This window comes from Eublepharis macularius, chromosome 7 (genome assembly GCF_028583425.1).
Source record: "Eublepharis macularius isolate TG4126 chromosome 7, MPM_Emac_v1.0, whole genome shotgun sequence".
Classification (NCBI taxonomy): Eukaryota; Metazoa; Chordata; class Lepidosauria; order Squamata; family Eublepharidae; genus Eublepharis; species Eublepharis macularius.
In genome coordinates, this window is record NC_072796.1 from 38,670,437 (window position 1) to 38,690,596 (window position 20,160).

Below are 20,160 nucleotides of genomic sequence, written 5' to 3' on the forward strand. Positions count from 1 at the left end.
AGTCTAAATGTAGGCCAGATGGTGTATTAAGCATTCCTCCTATCTCATTTGCATTGCATCTAGCATCTAGATCAGAGCATATGTGTGCTATTTTATCAGCGAAAAGCTTAGCAAAGACCTCACAGCTAATTGTCTGTTCTTGGGACTGTAAAAGTTCAGATTTAGGGGTTAGAAGGTGTTTGGACAGTCCTGAACAGCTGGGAGGGTCGTGAACTAGCGGATGCAATGGTTGCCGAGAAATAGCATTTCTTTGCCGCTTTCACTTCTGCTTCATAGGTCCTCCAGTGGGTTCTGTAGCAAGATCTATCAGCTTCCCTGTGGGTTTTTCACCAGCATCTTTACAGATGTGTATCATAATTCTTCCCACAATGAAATCTGAACTTCTGTTGCAAATAGAACATACCATCCTCACCGTGCATTTATATGAGAGACTTATATGTGTCCCTGAGTGTGTGTCTCTTGTAGCATACAATTGATCTTAAATTGTTTTAAAATCTGATTTAGTTAAAAGGGTGCAAAAAGTTTCAACTACCATACATTTTCCTTTCTATTCGATGAAAATAAACTAAACCTTAAATTGGTACGTGCCTCTTCTTCTGCATTATCACCACTTTCTTTGTTCCTACCTATTTTTTTTTTAAATTATCATTAGTGGGCTTGGTGCAGGAGGCCTGGGGTGGAAAATGCTGTGCAAGGAAGGCGCAAAGCAAAGCGAAATTGCTGATTCCATGTGCGGCGAGCGCTACTGGCCGCTTCAGAGCTCAAGTTTACTGATGACATTTCTCAGTTGCATTTCCTGACAGCGTGTCTTTCTAACCTGTTAACAATAACTCATGGAACTGGGAAGCAGAAAGATGGAAGGGGGGAGGGAGGTGTCACTAAAGTGCACAGGACATACTCCCACATGATCTGTGTGTACCGCTTAACGTTTTCAAAATGCACACTCTGCGAGGGTGTGAGATTGACAGCGCAAACAGAGCCAGAGATGCTCCAGTCGAAGCTTAGATAGGAATAACCGTGCATACAATTGCACTGCTAAAGGGTCCAGATTTGATACCAGAAAACTTCTTGCCTCCCTTGGCTTCAGTAAGCCACCAGGGCTGTTGCAGAATTTGCCTCATCTTCACCCACTGACCGACTCAGCCTCCCCCCCCCACGCCTCTTCAACCCGATTTTCCAAGATTCCTGTTCTTTAGCGATGCTTTAGAGACTCTCCTCCTCTCGCCACCCCCCATTTCCTTTCAGGCTGCGAGAAACGCAGATACCGCCGAAAGGCATCTCTCCCCACCCCCCGCTGCATTTTCACACTCCACCTCCTTTCGCTCGCTCGCTCGCTCCATCTCTGTCAGTGTCTCCCTCGCCCTCGCCTTTCGGACTTGTCTTTATTTGGCGCTCCCGGAAACTGCCCGCTCTGCATCTCTGCGTTGCTGCTTGTGAGTGACACCAGCGCACGCTGAGGAGGAGGAAGAGGAGGAAGACAGGGAGGGAGGAGGGAGAGAAAAGGAGAGGGAGGGGGAGCGGGCGGGCCAGCGGCTTGGGATTTTCGTTGCACACAGAGCGAGAGAGAGAAGAGAGTCCCCGGCTCCTCCAAACAGGTAATTCAAGAGCAGCCGGTGGCGGGGAGGGGCCGGGGACGGGCGAAGCGAACCGACCGCTGTGATGTGGGTTAGCCCCAAAGAGATGGGCAGGGCGAGGGGGCCGCGCAGGAGATGCGGGCGAGAAGCTGGCTGGGCGGGAGGGAGGCGGCGGCTGGCGAGCGTGCGCAGGGGCCTTGCCTGCGGGCGGCGGCTGCTTCTCTTGTGCTTGGCAGGCGAGCAGGAGGAGGCCGAAGCGCGGCGAGGGGCGCAGAAGAAAGAGGAGCTGCCGGGTGGGGGTGGCGGGGTCGCTCCGGACTCTGTGGCGGAGCGTGTGTTGCGAGGGCCGCTATCTGGGTCATCTTTCCTCCGGCGCGCCCAACCCTCCCCTCGTGGGCTTGCTGCTCGACTCGCCACATGGCCCTTGTTCTAAGCCCGTTTAGGTCTGGGAGAGAATACAATGTCCTGGATATAGGATATAGTAAATGCTGCTTGATTCCCGGGTCCAGAATGCCCCTTCTTCTGGAAATGCTGGTCTCTCAGCTTCCTCTGCGAGAAGAAAAGGGCAGTCTCCCTTGGTGGGGTTTTACATCAGGTTGCGAGCAGTGGGAAGCACCCTATTTAGTAAAGTAATCTGCGCGTAAATCTTCCCGCCCACTCCTGAGGTGATGATAGCTGTCCCTAGCAGCAGGGAAAGAAAAAACTCCGTTTTCTGTTATAACTAGAACTGACATTAGAAGTGAAGGGTGGGGACAACAACAATGTGCAGGGGGGCAACACCACAGCATCCGTGAAAGACTTGATTTTTTTAAAAAAAATCAGCTTGCTTGAAGGCTTGTTTTGATATGTGTCAAGTGATGCTATTATTTCTTGGACTGGGAATGTCTCAGTTTGTCTCATGTTCTTCTGGAATAACATTACATTCAGTGTGTTGTAAATCTCTTAATGAACAGATCATTAAAAAGGTGTGAAATCCAGAACCAATAATGAGTTAGTACCCTTGCCACTGAATTCTTGCCACTGAACACAGCTTAGATATAACACTTTGAAACAATGAATGTTTTAAAGAAGTATACATGCTATATAATTTCAAAGGAGTAAATAGCTCTTGTCTGCTCCCCTCCCTAGTACAAGTCTAGGAAGTTTTATGTTGCATTTTATGAATGTGGATTTTATTTTCAGAAAAGGGAGATGGGGTAGGGTTTATTAGAAAATATGGGTTCTGTTTTAAGGAAAGAATTGTGGAATAACTTCCATAGGACATTGAAAACCCTTTACTAGTGAAAAATAATTGTCTAAACGAATAAATGTAATTATTTATACTGCTTTTTAAAATACTGCAAGATAAAACAGAATTCTGGAACATTAGTTGATGTGAATAATTGGTTTGTGAATTTTATTTATTTACTTCATTTATACCTACTTTTCTTCCTAATGGTGACCCAGACTGGCTACAACATTCTTCTGTTTTTGATTTTATCCTCACAACAACCCTGTGAGGTAGGTTAGGCAGAAAGTATGTGATTGGCCCAAGTCACAACCGCAAATTCTATGGCAGAGTAAGGATTCAAATGTGTGTCTCCCAGCTCCTAGTCCAATACCCTAACCACCACACCAGGCTGGCTCTTGTGAAATAATCAACTAGCTAGAACTGTACCCAACCCAACTTATCTCCTCTCCACAGGAAACTTAAAACCATCAGATTGACTTCCTTATAAAATTGAAGAATATTAGATATGGGATCAAAATACTATATTTGCCAGTATAGCTTAGTTTTGCTGCTGAAGAAAAATTAATTTCTTTATTGTAAGTTTAGAAAGAAAAAAATTAAGATTTAATAACACCGTGTAGCTTATTAACAGTGCAGTCCTTGGGGGGAACCTGTATAGGATTGCACTGTAAAAAATTTTTAAATCAGCTTCAAAAAGTGGGCAGGACAATTTCTATTGCAAGAAATAAAGAATAATACGAAAAATGAGCTCTGTAATCTATCATCAAATGCAATATAGACATCATCGTCCTTCTGAGGTTCGCTGTCTTCTTCTGAATGCTGCTTAGACCTCAGCCAGTGTGAGTAAATGAATAAAAGATGTTCTCTTAATTAAATAAAAATGAAAAGGGTCTGTGCATTATTTACTACTGCACTAATGCATTACTTACTTTGAGAATCCAGTGAAGACCATGGTTCTTACTTTGCTGAAAGAATATACTTAAGGAAGCAGACAATATTCCATATTCTTGGGAAGCCAATTAGATATTTCCAGTTCACTGGTTCAAATCAAGTATTTGTAACATATAAAATGACAATACGAATGACTGTATTTATTAGGGAACAACGGTATTGTACCATAATTTAGTCAAAAATAATTATGGATTTTAGGGGTGAGCTAGTTCCAAGCAAGACCCAGTTTGGTGTAGTGGTTAAGGTGGTGGGACCCTAATATGGAGAACCGGGTTTGATTCCTCACTCCTCCACTTGAAGCCAGCTGGGTGACCTTGGGTCAGGCACAGCTTCTAGGAGCTCTCTTAGCCCCACCCACCCCACAGAGTGATCGTTGTGGGGATAATAATAACATACTTTGTAAACCGCTCTGAGTGGGGTGTTAAGTTGTCCTGAAAGGCAGTATATAAATCAAATGATGTTGTTGTTAAGGTGTGAGGGCCTTAACTTAGGGTTGCCAGGTGCCCTTACCCTCCTGATGATGGGGGTGGGGGACAATGACCCAGCATTCACTTTTTCAGATGTCTTCCAGAAAGTGATGTCATTGTGTAGGGTCTGGGAGCACTCTCAGGGTGGCACAATGATGCCACTCCCGGGAGTGACATTGTCGCACCTCCCCAGGAGTGCACCCATGAGGCCTGTTCCCCTGTCTCTCCCCCCCCCTCCACTAGCCAGGTGAGTGGTGGTGGAGGATAAGAGCAGGGAATTCCCTGCCCTTACAGGAGGGCCTGGGATCCCTACCTTAACTGAAGGTGAGGATAGACAAACAGAATGGCTTCCTTTAATTATACCATTAGAATAATCATTCTTTCTCATCTCGATTGTACTCGCTACCATTGGCTGACACACTTTGATGATGTAAGGATAAATATGACAGCAAGAGAACATGTTTAGAGTGAGGAGAGATTTGTTGTTTAGTTTGCCACAGTAGTCCTCCTCTTGTGTTGAAGAAACTATGTAAATAAAACATGAGAGAGCCCTGACAGATAGGAGAACACATCTTCTCTTCCTTGATTTACACTGACTCAGTTCATGACCATAGGCATATCATAGCTTATTTACACAGTTCTCCTGGGATAATTATTTTGTATGCCACTTCTTTACACACAGAGCATCACTAAGATTGAACTACTCCTACTTCTCCCTGTTTAATTTGTTGTAGTATTCATGCTGACCACAAGTTATGGCTGTCCCATTGCAAAATCTCCAGGAATAGGGACAAGCAGTTCTGGAAGTAAAGCACAGCTATAGACACAGCCACTGTAAAATTTTAGTACTGGCTGACATACGCAAATAATCTCTCAGTAGTTGTAGAAACAATTTTAAGTTCTGTATCTCTGGAGCAGATATTGCACTGATGTGTATCAGAGAAGGATCATTAGTTTTTTTCTCACATATAATTCAAAATAATTATAATTCATTTAAAATAATAATTGGCGTAACACTTTTCTATGAGTCTTAAAAATAGTGTTAGTGTTACAGATTTATCAAGTGTGTATGTGTGTGTGTGTATAATCCTTAATGAAATGGAAGATATTATAGATCATTCTTATTTGATCTGGTCAATAAACTTCACTAGTCCTTATTTAAGGTATACTTGTATATTTTTTTGTTCTCTGAGTTCAAGCAGGACAATTTGCTTGTACCAGTAATTGGACTAGTGGCATGTAATTAAATGGATTGCAAGCACTTAAGAATGTTTAATTACATGAAATGGCCTCCTGTGCTGGTATATGGCAAGGAGGGTCATCTAAACTCTGTATATCCATTGATGGAGGAGATGCTTAAATGTTACACTTCACTAATTGCAAAGAGAAAATAAAACATAAAAGATGATCATATATGCATGATGTTTCAAAACAGAATTAGAGATCAGGAATGGTCAAGGAGAGTGGTAATTTTAAGTCATTCTTATAAAGGCTGACACTTTTAGTAGCTGCTATTTAGTGGATACTAAGTGTTAATCTGGAGATGAGAGTTTTATTTTTAAACATATATTGATATATGTATCATGAGAAATTAAACTGATATTGAAAAGAATACATTGAACTGAAAACTTTTCAGAACACCCAGTAAAAATAATTCATGAAAATACGGGTTCTTACGTGAGATTGTTAAGTAATTATGAGAATGCTCCATTTAACAAAGGAAATCTTTCTAAAAATGTTCCCAGTTATATTCTCAGCCTTGTTCAATATCTAGATAGGTAGATGTTTTTAGATTATTGTCACTACCATAGGATTTTCAAACTCAAAGTGATCTACCTTACTATTTTGTGAAGTTGTCTGGATCTTGAAGGCATGAATAAGATAAGTAAAGGAAAACAAACAAACAAAGGTGGAAGAAATAACTGAAAGCAGCCCTTGACAAATCTTCATTGGCTCTAGGCACCTGCCTGAAAATTTAGGAGTCATACTAATTTTTTAGCCTTTAGGGTAATTATTACTACTACAAAATCCAGTCCTAACCTCTTCACATTTTCTTATTTTATTTTATTATTCTTACAATTTTATTATTCTTATAATTTTATTAAAGATATTATAAGAGTGTGGTAGTATACAAAATATTCTTATAATTTATTATTCTTACAATTTTATTAAAGATATAAGTGTGGTAGCATTTGATTATTCTTATAATTTTATTAAAGATATTACAAGAGTGTGGTAGTATACAAAATAAATATGGGGGTAACCTTCGTTGTCATAATTACCACAGCAAAAAGCTAACTTCCTACCCTAGGCTAACTTTCCCCCTGTTTTTCATAACTCCATTATTGATTAATTGAATACTGGAGTCAGTATAAAAAGCAGCTAGTTAAGAAATGAATTAATCTACTACCATTAAATAGTATAAATGTCAATATATACATATAAACAACTGACAAGAACTTCATGCATATTTCTTTTATGTCATATAGCAAAAGATTCTGATGCAATTTGATAAATAAGCTTGGGGTTGAATCCAGCCAGCTTTTTTACTCTTGACCGATTCCCCTTCTTGCTACAACCCCCATTGATGTGTCCAGGCAAGCCCCATGATCACAAACATAGCTTTCTGGTAGTTGAAAAGGGGCCCTTCCTTTTTCACCAGTGGAAAAAGTTGTTGGATCCAAGCCTTTGTACTGAGAAATGCTACAATAAAATGATTGCTGAAAGTACTAAGCACAGTGAAATTTCTAGACACCATGGCAACCTCATGCCTGGGATTTGTCCAGTCCTGAGTTAGGGTTAATTGTCTCCAATGCATACAGTGCTGAATCAACAATAGCTACATTTATTTTCATGATAACATGAAGAAACATAAGTGTAAACCAAGTTATACATGGATACAGCCCAAAGGAGTTTCTGCTGTCATGACAGAATTTTTACTAGCTGCATTAATAACAGGAATTGCTGCAGTTGTATCTGTTGTGATGCCTAGTTGGAACTGCTGGGATAAAGGGACATAACTGCTTCGGTTCACACATATAACAACAAACCATGGGGTGTGGGCCATTTCCTACGAGGCTTTCCTCACAGTTCATACTGCCTTGTTTAGTCACAGTCTGGTAGCTGGTCATTCGGAAAAGGAGAGAAAAAATGGACCCGTTTGGGTAAGTCAAATTCATCTTACGGGCCTTGAAATGCCTACCCTACCACAAATTAATCAGGAGTTGTTATGGTAAATGCTATACTTTTAGTTTACACTAAATCTATTGCAGGAGGGATTATGTTGGCTTTAAATTTAGGAGAGAACAATCTTTTAATTCATACTGTATTTATCTTATGCTAAATATCTAATCTTCATCAAGATTCTTCTACTTCATGAAAAGTAACAGCTTATGTGGTGTGGTGTATAGTTTCGAACTAAGGTCAGAGAGATCAAGGTTTGAATCCCCAGTCTGTCATGGAAGCTTGCTAGGTGACCTTAGAGCAGTCGGTTTCAGCCTAAGTTACTTCAAGGGTTTGTTGTGAGAATAAGAGAGAAGAGAATGATGTAAGCCAGTTTGGGTCCCTGTTGGGAAGAAAAGCAGGGTAGAAGTGAGATAAATAAACATAAACCTAATGTCAAAGAATGTAACAATCACTAATTTTAATTTTTGATACACTTACATTGTCTTCACAAATTCAAGTTTCCTTTTGGGAGGATTTATTTCTCTGATCAGAAACTCATATTGAATTTTACCGTATGTGATGCCCCCCTTTTACTTTGAAGTATGAATTTAAAGTTTTCTTCCCTTTATTATCTGTGTGCGTAAAGTGCCATCAAATCACATCCAGGAAAGACTGAGGAACTGGGTAGGCAATTGAGCTTTTGAAGTGGAGCACTGTGGGAAGGGGAAAGGGGACAACAAAACTAGAGGGCTGGATCATATTAAGCTGGGATGTGTGTAAATTCAGCTTGTTGCAGGGCATGCTTGTGCCCACTCGTCCTTTCTTGCATGGAGAATCCTGAATGGAAACTAACCATGATAAGTGAGTTAAGTAGAATTAGTGCTCTCCTCCCCTTCCCCAGGTTAGAATCCCAGTTTAAGAGACGAAAACTAACGCTGGTTAACCCACATTCCTGCATCCATATTCCAGGTGACTGAAGTTTGGGGTTTTCTCCAGGGGAACTGATCTCTGTAGTCTGGATATCAGTTGCCATTCCAGGAGAACTCCAGACTAGAGATGGGCATGAACAGAAAAAAAAACCCAAACATGATGTTCATTGTTCGTTGCCATCCATGAACAGGGACTCACGAACAACCATGAACATGGCCCTGTTCATGAACATGTTCGTGGTTGGCTGTTCGTGGGGGCCAGCAGGCTCTCCTCCAGCTATCATCCAAGTCAAGATCCCTACCTCACCACTCCCAGAAACCTTACCTGAGCAGGCAGCAGGAAGGGTACCAATAATAAATAATAGCTTGGCCCCAGAACCTGGCAGCAGTCCTGGAACTTGAAGGGGTAGATCCCTGTCCCATCACATACAAAGAAAAATCAAGCTCCAATACACTCAATCAAAATGCCAACAGCAACTGGAGCCCCCCTCCCCCCTGGTCTTTGCTCCCTTTTTGTAACAAATTTGGAGCTCCACACTTGAAAGGAAGACCTGCCTATCAAGCTAAATTGGGCTTAGATTGGGGTTTCCAGGGCAACAGCAGGAGTTCAGACAGAGTTCAGACAATCCCTGCCTCCGTTGCCAAGGGAATTGATAGCAGGTGCCAGATTGGCTTGACGAACAGCAACGAGGCTTACAACGACCACCTGTTCGTTTAGAATGGGGCCTCATGAACAGCTTGTTCGAGAACAGCAAATTGGGCTGTTCGTGGCTTTTTTTGGTTCGTATTGCTTTTTTTAAAAAAAATTTTTTTTTATTGGTGAGCATAATTTCAAACAATATTTCAATTAAACCCTATCTGATTAAATCTAACCTAATCCCCCCTTTGCCCCCCTCCTTCTTGACTTCCAACAGCTTTCCAACCCTTTACCCCCTTTATTACTTAACAAATTCTATATTAAACTGTCAAGCATCCCTACATAACATTCCTTACTCTAAGCCCAAATTTACTCTATAGTCTATACATACTATATTAGCTTTACTGATATTTCTTCCCAAAATTAATAACATAACTTATCAAATTAATTTTACTAATACTTCTTACCATAATTAACAGCATACTTCTCATATCTTATACTTAACCATAATTCAGACTTAATAATAATTAAGTTAATATTCTAACTTAATAACATTTATTATTCTAAGTAATTTCATCTTCCCTTACGTAACTATATGTATGCTATATTTTTCTATTATATCAATCCCACTTCTAAGAATCAGTTATAAATTCTACCCCTCCTATTGTTAACTATAATCCTAGTTTAGATTAATATAAACACACATTTCTTCTATTGGTAAAGTCACTTCTCTCTTCTGTTTGTAGTATCATAGTTTAAAAGTTCTCGAACTGCCACAGTTCTCCTTTCACATCCCATTTTTTCTCCAAATATTGTTTCATTTTCGCCCAGTCTGCCATAAATTGTCTGGGTCTTGGTCTTTAAGTTTTCTTGTCATTTTGTCCATCTCTGCCATGTACAGCAATTTGTAAATCCAGTCCTCTACAGTAGGTACTTCTTGCACTTTCCATTTCTGCGCATACAGTACTCTTGCTGCAGCTGTCATGTAGAATAACAATGTTCTGTTCTGCGCTAAAACATTCTCCATTCCCAAATTTGGTAGCAACAATTCTGGGTTCTTATTTATTTGTATTTGTAAAATCTCATTTATTACTTCAGTTATTTCTCCCCAGTACTGTTTAGCTACTTCGCATGTCCACCACATATGATATAGTGATCCTTCATGTTTTTCATTTCCAGCACTTGTCTGACATATTAACATTTACGAGTGCAATTTTTTTCGGTGTTAGGTACCATCTGTATATCATCTTATACACATTTTCTTTAATATTCACACACATTGTAATCTTAATTGTATTCTTCCACAAGTGCTCCCAGGACTCCATTGCTATTTCTTTATGAAAATTTATTGCCCACTTCACCATCTGTACTTTCACTGTTTCATCTTCAGTATGCCATTTTAGAAGTATCTTATAAATCTTTGAAATTTGTTTCTTGTCTTCTTGTAGCATTACTTCTTCCAATTCTGAATTTTACATTCTTATTCCTCCTCTTGAACAGTCCGATTTGTAAAGATCTCTGATCTGTCTGTATTGAAACCAATTATAACAAGGAGACAATTCTTCTTCTGATTTTATTTTTAACGTTAAATGTTGTATTTGTATTATCTCCTTGTAAGTTAAACATTGCTGTTCGTTATCGACAGTTCTCGGGTCTATTACTTCATACGGGACCACCCAAGAAGGGATTTGGTCTTCCAGATAGATCTTATATTTCTTCCAGATTGTGAATAGGCTTCTTCTGATATAATGATGCAGAAACAGAGAGTCCGCTTTTATTTTATCGTACCATAGGTATGCGTGCCATCCGAATATTTTCTTATAACCTTCCAATGCCAGAAGTTTGCGATTTTTCAACGTTATCCAATCCTTTATCCATGTCAAACAAATTGCTTCATAGTACAGTCTTAGGTTGGGCAGTTGCAAGCCACCTCTTTCTTTCGCATCCTGTAGCACTTTCATTTTAACACGTGGTTTCTTGCCTGCCCACACAAAGTTCGAAATTTTTCTTTGCCATTTTTCAAATTGTTTAGAGTCTCGGATAATCAGAATAGTTTGTAACAGAAACATCACACGAGGTAACACGTTCATTTTTATTGTCGCAATTCTGCCCAACCATGATAAATTCAACTTGTTCCATTTTATCAAATCTCTCTCTATTTGTATCCACAGCTTCTCATAATTGTTCTTAAATAAGTCTATGTTTTTTGCAGTTAATTCAATTCCCAAATATTTTACTTTGTTTGTTACCTCGCAGTCCATTAATTCCATCAGTTCTTGTTGTTTCTGTTTAGTCATATTTTTACATAGTATCTTCGACTTCTTTTTGTTTACAAAGAAACCGGCCAAGTCTCCAAATTCCTTTATCTTCTTTATTACCTTTGGCATATTGTCGATTGGATCCTCTACAATCAACATTATATCATCTGCAAATGCTCTGACCTTGTAGGTATTTTTTGGTTCATATTGCTGTTCGTGCCCACCTCTACTCCAGGCCCCACCTGAAGGCTAGTAGCCCTACCGGAACTTACTGTATTTCATATTTCTTGACCCTGCTGTTATTTCCTTCCCATCCATCTACATAAATATCTGCGTAGTGAAAATCCACTAACTGCATCTGCAGAAGTAGGCTGTAGTCTATGAGAGCTTATATTGGAATAAAAGAATTACAGGTCCTTAGAGTGTCACTAGACTATTGTTTATTTAGGAATCCATCCTGGCTTCAACCAGTATTATACATATTGACTGTCCCTAGTTTAAATTGAGTCCTGTTAGTTCACCCTGCTGTTATCTCTACTCATACCAGTAGCTGTAATATCAGACTTAATAATAATACTTGTTTACAGTGCTGTCATTAAGAAAATTTGTGTAAAGCATTGTGAATGCTAGAACTGCACTAATTCAGTCTTAGATGTTTGATAGCTCTTAGGGATTTACACTTTTAGGAGAGATGTTTATTAGAAAATAACATGTGCGTATCCTTCAAGTTGCTTAGCAGGATAAAGTGTTCACAACCTTAAGTGAACAACATGAAATGTGTGGAACTTGTGAAATTAATTAAGCAAGTGTTGGAGTTTAGCCAAGGCTTGGTATTTTAATTGTTCTTACGTTTTATATCTAGCGGGGATCAAAGACAAACAAATGTGAATCTACTTTTAAAAAAACATATTTGGAAAATGATGTACCTAACAAAAAGATAGTTTTGATGATAACATGCCAACTTCATGCTTAAAGTCAAAGAAAAGTTGATCAAGTTAATACAGTTCAACACTTCTCTGAAGTTTGTATTTGAAATGAAACAGGAAATGATATTTGTGTGTTTATTTAGGTGTTCAGAATGGCAGACACACAGACTTTGATGGAGAGACTGGAAAATGCTGTAGTGAAGCTTGAATTGTTGTTGTCAAATTCACTCAAGGTTGCTGGAATGGAGTTTGGAACTGTCAATGGAGTCAATGGAGGTATGATTCAGTTTTTTTTTAATTTGGAAAGCTGAGAACTTTAAATGTCATGAGGTGGTGCCATTTTGTCCTCCAGTGAATCTGAATGATATTCAGCTGACCCCATCATGGCAGTAAATTGTCAACAAAACAATATGTTTTGGGCTCATAGGAAAAATGCCTGCTGACAGGCTATGTGCTGTTGACCAGAAGGAAACCTGCTAAACAGACTGAAGACTAGAATGCTGATGAAGACCCAGAAGCAGGATGGCTGGTAGAAACAGTCCCTTACATATAGAATCACAACTGACACCAGTCCTCTTTCTGCCCCAACTCTTCCCTTCCTCTCTCCCCCTCTGCAGAATATTATTTAATTTTCATTGCCTCTGAGGAAGTGAGACCTAACTCATAAAACTCATACTGGAATAAATGTTGTTAGCCTTTGTGATGCCACTGGATATCTGTTTTATTTTATTAGACAGCTGTTGCGACATAGACACCTCACTCCCGTCTCCGAGTACCAAATCCAGTCCTTTGGGGCCCCTAGAATTATCCAAGAGCTCTAGTCAAATACTTGTGAAGCTCTCCAGCTTCTGGGATTTGTTTGAGTGCATGTACACCTTAGGCTAGTGCCACTGGGCACAGGCATGTAAAATATATTGTTGGAGTTTATTAAAGAAAGAACACATGAGTGCATGAAAAGCAAGAATCACTCAACATTCAGGCAAGGCACAAAACCAAAAAACAGCTTGCTATTTCAGATACCTAAATAAATAAAATTACTGCAAGCTGACTATCTAGCATTCTCTGACTTAGTTCCAAGGCTGGTTGACCTTACTAAAGGTTTAGCAAAGAGTCCATCCATGCCAGCCAACTCTAGGTTTCCTGGTGGAGTGGCATAGAGATAAGAATCTCTCACATTGTAGATGGGCAACAAATAGCTAAAAGGTAAAGGTAGTGATTTTGCCTAGAGACATTGAGGCTTCTTGAGATCTGGAAAAGTCAGCCCACCAGTCTGGGAAACCAATCAAGTCTCAGTTACTTAATTGACATTACAGCATGTGAAAATGTGGGGAGTGCTGATTTGGAGCGAAGTTCAGCACCAGGCACTGGACTGCTCAGGGACACTTTCTCACAAGAACTAAGTAACCCAAAGGTGCATCCAATTAACAAGGCTAGGGACTTTCCACCAAACAGGCCTAGGAAAACATCTGCATGAACAGAAGGCTGAACCAAAGTCTTAAACTTAGACACTCTATAGAAGCTAGTAAAAGGCCTGGTTCTTACAACAGTGGACATGTGAGGAGAAGGAGCATAATAGAGTCCAGAAAGTGTGAAGGTCTATAGCTTTTTAAAGTTTTATTGTTTAACTCAGTGGTCCCCACACCATGGGTCAGGATTCCTAGGTGTATCACAGCTCCATCTGTTGGTTGGCGAGACCCTATAGAGCTGCCATTTTAGTGCCTTTTGTAAGGACCTGTTGCTAACGTGCATGTGTAGAGAGCAAGGGTGCCATACTGGCTGCCATTGTTTGTATGCTTGTATAGAAGGGCAGCAAGAACAATGAAGTAGTCATGTTAAGAGACCACTCCTTTCCACAAAAAAGCATTTCCTTGCCTTCTCTTTCTTCACTCTACCAAGCACAGCCTAAGATGGGGAAGCCATATGCTGCCAGTCAGTCCTCCAGTGCTTCACGAACAATTGTGCTATGGTACTCCCTTCAGAAGGCAGTAACTTACGTCCCGTTTATTTCTGTCACATGCCTCTGATGTCACATGACTTCCTGTTATAGGATTGCTGTTCAGTGGGACCCCTGCAGGGCTACGTATGGATCCCAGGTACATGTCTAAAAAAGTTCACGCCTGCTGGTTTACCTTGTAGTACAGAGTTGTGAATGCTGGTGGGGCCTCATTAGTAGAAGAAATGTATTACAGAATGTAAATTTCAAATAAAATCAGCAACAGATTCATTTTCCCACTTCTTTTGATTTAATCTGTATTTAAATCCAGAGGAGTTAGCCACTGTGTTAGTATGTAGTTGCAAAATAGTAGAGTCCAGTAGCACCTTTAAGACTAACCAACTTTATTGTAGCGTAAGCTTTCGAGAACCACAGTTCTCTTCATCAGATACATCTGACGAAGAGAGCTGTGGTTCTTGAAAGCTTATGCTACAATAAAGTTGGTTAGTCTTAAAGGTGCTACTGGACTCTACTATTCTGTATTTAGTATCACATGCATACTTGTTCATGAACATTTGGTCATTAAAAGCTGACATCATTTTTATTATTTATTTCTTTTCTTTCTTTGGGGTGGGGGTTGCTTCCATCTTATCACAGCAGTGACTCCCCAGAAGCAAGCTACAGATGTATTGATTTGGAAAGAAAGAGGGAGAAAATGTTATTAACAATATACTCATACTAACTGGTATGATACTGTAAGCCATATGTTGCAACTATAGTCTTCCTATTATATGAAGGCATTGTGGGGATTAGTCTGAAAATAGCTTTTAATGTACCCTAAACATTTTAAAAGAACAAAATTGAAAATTCCAAAATATTACAGGGTTGTGTTCCAACCCTGTGATTATAAGATTCCCAGACTGGTTTACTCAACACAGTTTCCTCGTTCCAACCATGTCCACTGCAGCGTATACTAGCAGTTTTGACACCTGAGAGGCATCATTTGTTATGATGTCCAGCTCACACACACCCCATGTTGGGAATAGCCTTTCTGCTGGTAAAAAAACATAGTCCTCTTCAGCTGCTTGGTGTAGAGATTTGGATATCAAATCTCTGACCTGGATTACTTGGATTTGAATGTTTGCTGTTCCATGGAAGTTCCATTAAGAAATGTAATGAAGAGGATGGTAGGGAGAAATACTTTTTGTTTTATATATTTTATTATACCTAACTATCTCTGATTTACACAGCTATGCTATACAATCTCCCTTTCCAATTTCTGTATCCTCTCTTACTATTACTTGGTTTTCAAAATAAAAAATAAACTATATTAAAAAAAAGTTGCTGGGTGACCTTTGGCCAGTCACTTTCTCTTAGCCTAACTTTCCTCTTAGGGTTGTTGTCGTGAGGATAAAATGGAGAATGGGAGAATGATGTAAGCTACTTTGGGTCTCCATTGGGGAGAGAGGGCTATACATAAAATAAATTAAAAATGCTGTTTTGTCATGTATTAAAAAGGACAAAAAAGTCCTGTTAAAAGCAACTATGAATGCAAGAAATGGAAAAGATGGGGAGGAGGGAAGAACAGGATCAAAATCGGAAGAGTACTAAGAACAAAATATGGAAGAGTCACAGAACAAAAATCTGATTAGCAGCAGAAAGAGAGAAAGAAAAGAAGAAAGCATAAATCCAAAATACAGTCAGCACAATCCCTGGATTTAGAACTTGGAAAGGAAAAGATTGAAGAATTAAGCCAAGAGTGGGATGGCATGGGATGACAGAAGTCAAAGAAGCCTAAAAAGAAAGAGCAGAAGAAAGAGCAGAAGTAAAAGGAAATGGCAGCATAGATTAGGAAGAAAGAGAAGAAAAGAATATCAATGATGAACAAATCGTTCCCAAAATGTAATAGATAACTGAGAGGGAAAAGTGGCCATTACCTTTTAGACTACGACTGCTCAATGTCCTCATTATTGGTGTTGTCGTTTTTGGTCTTTTTAATACCACTGACTTTATTCAACTCTGACCTGTATGTTATATTTTAATTTAGTTTGTTCTGTTTTTCAAAGTTTTTATGAAATACCTGTAGTAACATCCACCCTCTACTAAAAGTGATAATCATTTAATTACTGAACTATAAAGTGTTCTCTCAAACTCTAAATTATGATCCCATAAATCAGCAGAAGTTAATACTAAAAGTGGGAAGTAGAGTGCAATCCTATGTACAGTTACTCCATTCTAAAGCTTAATGGGCTTAAATTGGAATAATTGTGCAAAGAATGGTTCTGTTGGTAAGGCTATTATATGATCTCACTGTGAAGCCTGGCACTGACTTCTGAAGAGGGATGGAGAAGGGCGATTTGTTCTCCACCATTAAAATGCTTATGAAATCGCTTGATACAAGAACAGTGCAATCCTATGGAGAGTTATTCCAGTCTAAGGCAATTGACTTCAGTGGGCTTAGACTGGAGTAACTCTCCATAGGATTGCACTGGAAAAGATATACAAACTTAATTATACATGTGTTACATGGATGTAAACCCAGAAGTTCTTTGGGCTTAAAGGTGAGAGTGAAGAGGAATGATACAAAGCAGGCAGCCTGCCTAACCTCTGCTCCATAGCTTCATTTATAGAAACATTTTTTTCTGTCAAAAGACCAACACTCTGTTGGTGCGAAGTAGAACAGTTCAACTTTCAAAGCACTGAAAAAAAAGAGCAAGAGAAGAATTTTTTCAAATATTTGACTTTATTCACAGAGAATACTGAGAATATACAAACTAAGTGAAAATTATTGAAGGACATCTTCCATTTTTCCCTTTCCAACTATATTCTGTTTTATATTGGATCACACAAATTAGCCCTCAAGAACATCCTTCACTCAAAGCAGAGTTTCTGGTTATCGAGCAAAAGGTTTATAGACTCTAGGCATTCTGGCCTCAGACTTCCTGGACTGATGGTCTCCTCAAGAGTAGAGATGGGCACAAACTGGAAAAAAACGAACCGTGTGGTTCATGGTTCGTCAAATTTCACAAACCACAAACTTTCACAAACCTGCCCCTGGTTCGCGAACTGGTTCGTTTGGTTCGTGAAAACATCACACCCAGGTGAGAAAATTGTCACTTCCAGGCCAGCAGAAGTTCATTTCTGGGTCAGCAGAAGGTCTGCAGGAAGTCCATCCCCTGTTGCCTAGGAAACTGATTGATTGGCACCAGGCTGTCTGTAGTGACGAACCAATAAACGAACCAAACGAACCAACCTAAAAGTTTGTGGCGGTTCGTCAGAAATGGGATCTGACAAACCGTGGTTCACAAACCACGAACCAGCCTGATTCATGCTTAATTTTGGTTCGTATTTCGGTTCGTGCCCATCTCTACTCAAGAGCCAGGACTTACCCTGACAATTATCACCCAGCAGAGCCTGGAGCACAGGAGCAGGTAAGGATCTGGCACTAGAACCTAAGAATTACAGCCTTATGAAAAAGTTGAACCAGCAATGTTCTCTGCTTTGCCTAGGTTTTAATTGGCCTGGAGAACTAGTGGCCTCACCTGTTCCTGGGCTTCACCTGGCCAGGGCTTGATTGAGCCCTCATCCTGCGCAGCACTGTGTGCGCTTAGACAATAAACAATCTAGTTGGAACATGGGTTGCCAGCACAGCACGTCTCCATTGTTGTATTGTCTCCTCAAGGGCCTGCTGTCTCTGTTGCTCTCACCACATGGGGGAGAATTTAAGGGACTGGTAGTTCAGGACCTGTCCCTACAAGGCAGGACACTGACTGCCCTGGATTTGAACATATTGGTAGCATTGCCTGAAGCTGAGCCATCAGGGGTAAGTCCTTTGACTGAGGCCTCAGGATCGAGGGGCGCTGGGTATGGAAGAGGCTCTGGATCTGGAGGACGTCCAGTGGTGATGGGTGCCTGAGCCTCCTGGTCTCCTTTCTGAATGGGTTCTAGCTCCTCCTGGTCATCATCTGAGGAAGCTGCTTATGAGTCTGTCTCAGATGGGTTCACAACACCAGACTTATAAGAACCTAATAAAACATCTAGCTGAGGCTCTCTCTACACAAGATATAGTACATTGTAAGTCACTTGAGCATCCCCATGTAAGATGTCTTGTGTAGAAAGACTCTGAAACTAAGATGCAAAAAAGTAGGCAAGAACACAAATATTGCATATTTTAATTTACATCAATAGATGCAGATTTTATACTCACTATAATTTACATAGAAATGTAACCATAGTGCCGGTTCTGTCTTCTATCCAGGTGCCAACTGTTCATGCAGAACCTTTCAAGCCCCCTGCTCTCCTTTCTTTTAGCTCATCTTTAATTCGCTCTAAACAGCTTGGTTAGCTGTAGCAGCCCTTCTTCCAATTTTAGGTAACTATGGGTACCCTGTGGCTGCTCAGGAATCTAGCCTCCAGAGCCACTTCTGTTGATTTTACTAGACAGAAGCAGAACCCAGACATTTTGGAGGACAGATCTCAAACAAGAAAGGGGCATCTGGCCACGCTATCTGTGATCCTCTCTTCATGGGCCGTTTCAACATATAACAATATTCGATTGCCAATTCTCTAAAACCTCCATTAGCTAAGGGGAGGAGGAATGGCTACTACTGGGGCAAGGAAGCAGTGGAGAAACCTGCCATGTGGCAGCCCCATTGCCACTGCACTGTATTGGCAGCTGCCTCAGAAACAGGGAAACCACACAAGCCTGTCCCCATGTGAAAACCACCATGAGGGCTGACTGGAGGCATTCATCTCTTGTTACAATATAGATTTTACCAGGCTGAGCACTTGTGAACTAACAGTGGTGTCTAAAATGTGAAGTGGCATTGAAATAGACTGTACTGCAATACAAAAGAAAAAAAAGTCTTTTGACATAAGTAACTTCAGTTAAGAGTACTGTTTTACACTAAAGATGAGTATCTTTCCACTGAAGCCATTCTCTGTTCTGCATGAAAACCATATGGTGCTTCTCTGAAAAGCTCATGCTAGCTATAACCCCTGTATGTGAGGTTAAACTACTTGAAATAGTGGAATATGTGGTCTAATTAATGGAGAATTGTGGGCACACGGTTTCTGTAGGCCACTATCAGTATATTGTGGAGACAGATTATGATGTTTTCTTTCTCCTGGATTCCAAAAGAGAAGCCAGTGATCTGAAGCCTGAGTTTCATGCCTCGTGTTTATTTATTATTTAGAAACTATATAAGCTGTTTTTCCACTTTGAAAATGTCAACAACTGATATACATATAATTTTTTTTAAAGCAAGCATAATGGTGCATAAAACCAGAGAAAGTCAAGTTGAGCTTCAGTAAAAAGCAGAAACATAAAATCAGTCCAGGTCTTTAATAACTTGGCACCAAATTGAAAATAATGCAGGAGCCTTAAGAATCTGTCTGGGAAGCGTACCCCATAAGTAGGGTATGACCACTGAAAAGGACCTCCTTCTGATTGCCCTTTGCTTGGTCTGTGATGGTAGGGAAACCTGGAGGAGGCTTGTGCAGCTATCATATTCTGGGCAGGTTGATATGAGAGAAGATTGTCCTTCAAGTACCATGGTCACTAACCATATAGTGCTTCCATGAAATATATTACATAGGTATGCCATGAAGAAGAGCTGCCATGGCTTGAGGCGTGCTCTGTTTGAAATGATAGCCATTTGGAAACAGGATACAGACTTTTTTCTGTTTAAGCACCTTGTCCCAAATGGGGTGATTCATGATGACTAGGAAATTACAGTTGTCTGGCACTAGGTATTAAGAGGCTTTTGTAATGAGTGGCTTCATAATTGCCTCCTTCAAGATGTCCAGAACCATTTCATCTCACAGTGAGATATTTACACTGTCCTGGGATCAGCCAGTCACTTTCTTCTGCCCCCATTAGATGTTATTGAGACAGGCAAGGATTGAGCTGACACCTGGTTGCCTGCACCTCTCCAAGCACTCTGGCCACATCTTCAAGCTGCAGTAAATGAAATGTATCCACACACATGACCAGATGGTTTTCTGGAACATCTTACATTTGCACTGCATCCAGAGTGGTGTCTAACTCAAACTGGATACAAATGATTTTGTCAGCAAAGTGTTAGACA

General features: G+C 40.2%; 1 protein-coding gene across 1 annotated transcript in view; it reads left to right on the top strand.

Moving 5' to 3' along the window:
• Positions 1 to 1,517: 1,517 nt before the first annotated feature.
• Positions 1,518 to 20,160, top strand: part of CAP2 (cyclase associated actin cytoskeleton regulatory protein 2) — a 55,277-nt gene continuing 36,634 nt past the window's right edge. The window contains exons 1-2 of the mRNA XM_054985816.1: positions 1,518 to 1,595; positions 12,282 to 12,414. Coding sequence (XP_054841791.1) covers positions 12,291 to 12,414 — 124 coding nt within the window. The 5' untranslated portion in view covers positions 1,518 to 1,595; positions 12,282 to 12,290. The remainder of the gene's footprint in view (positions 1,596 to 12,281; positions 12,415 to 20,160) is intronic.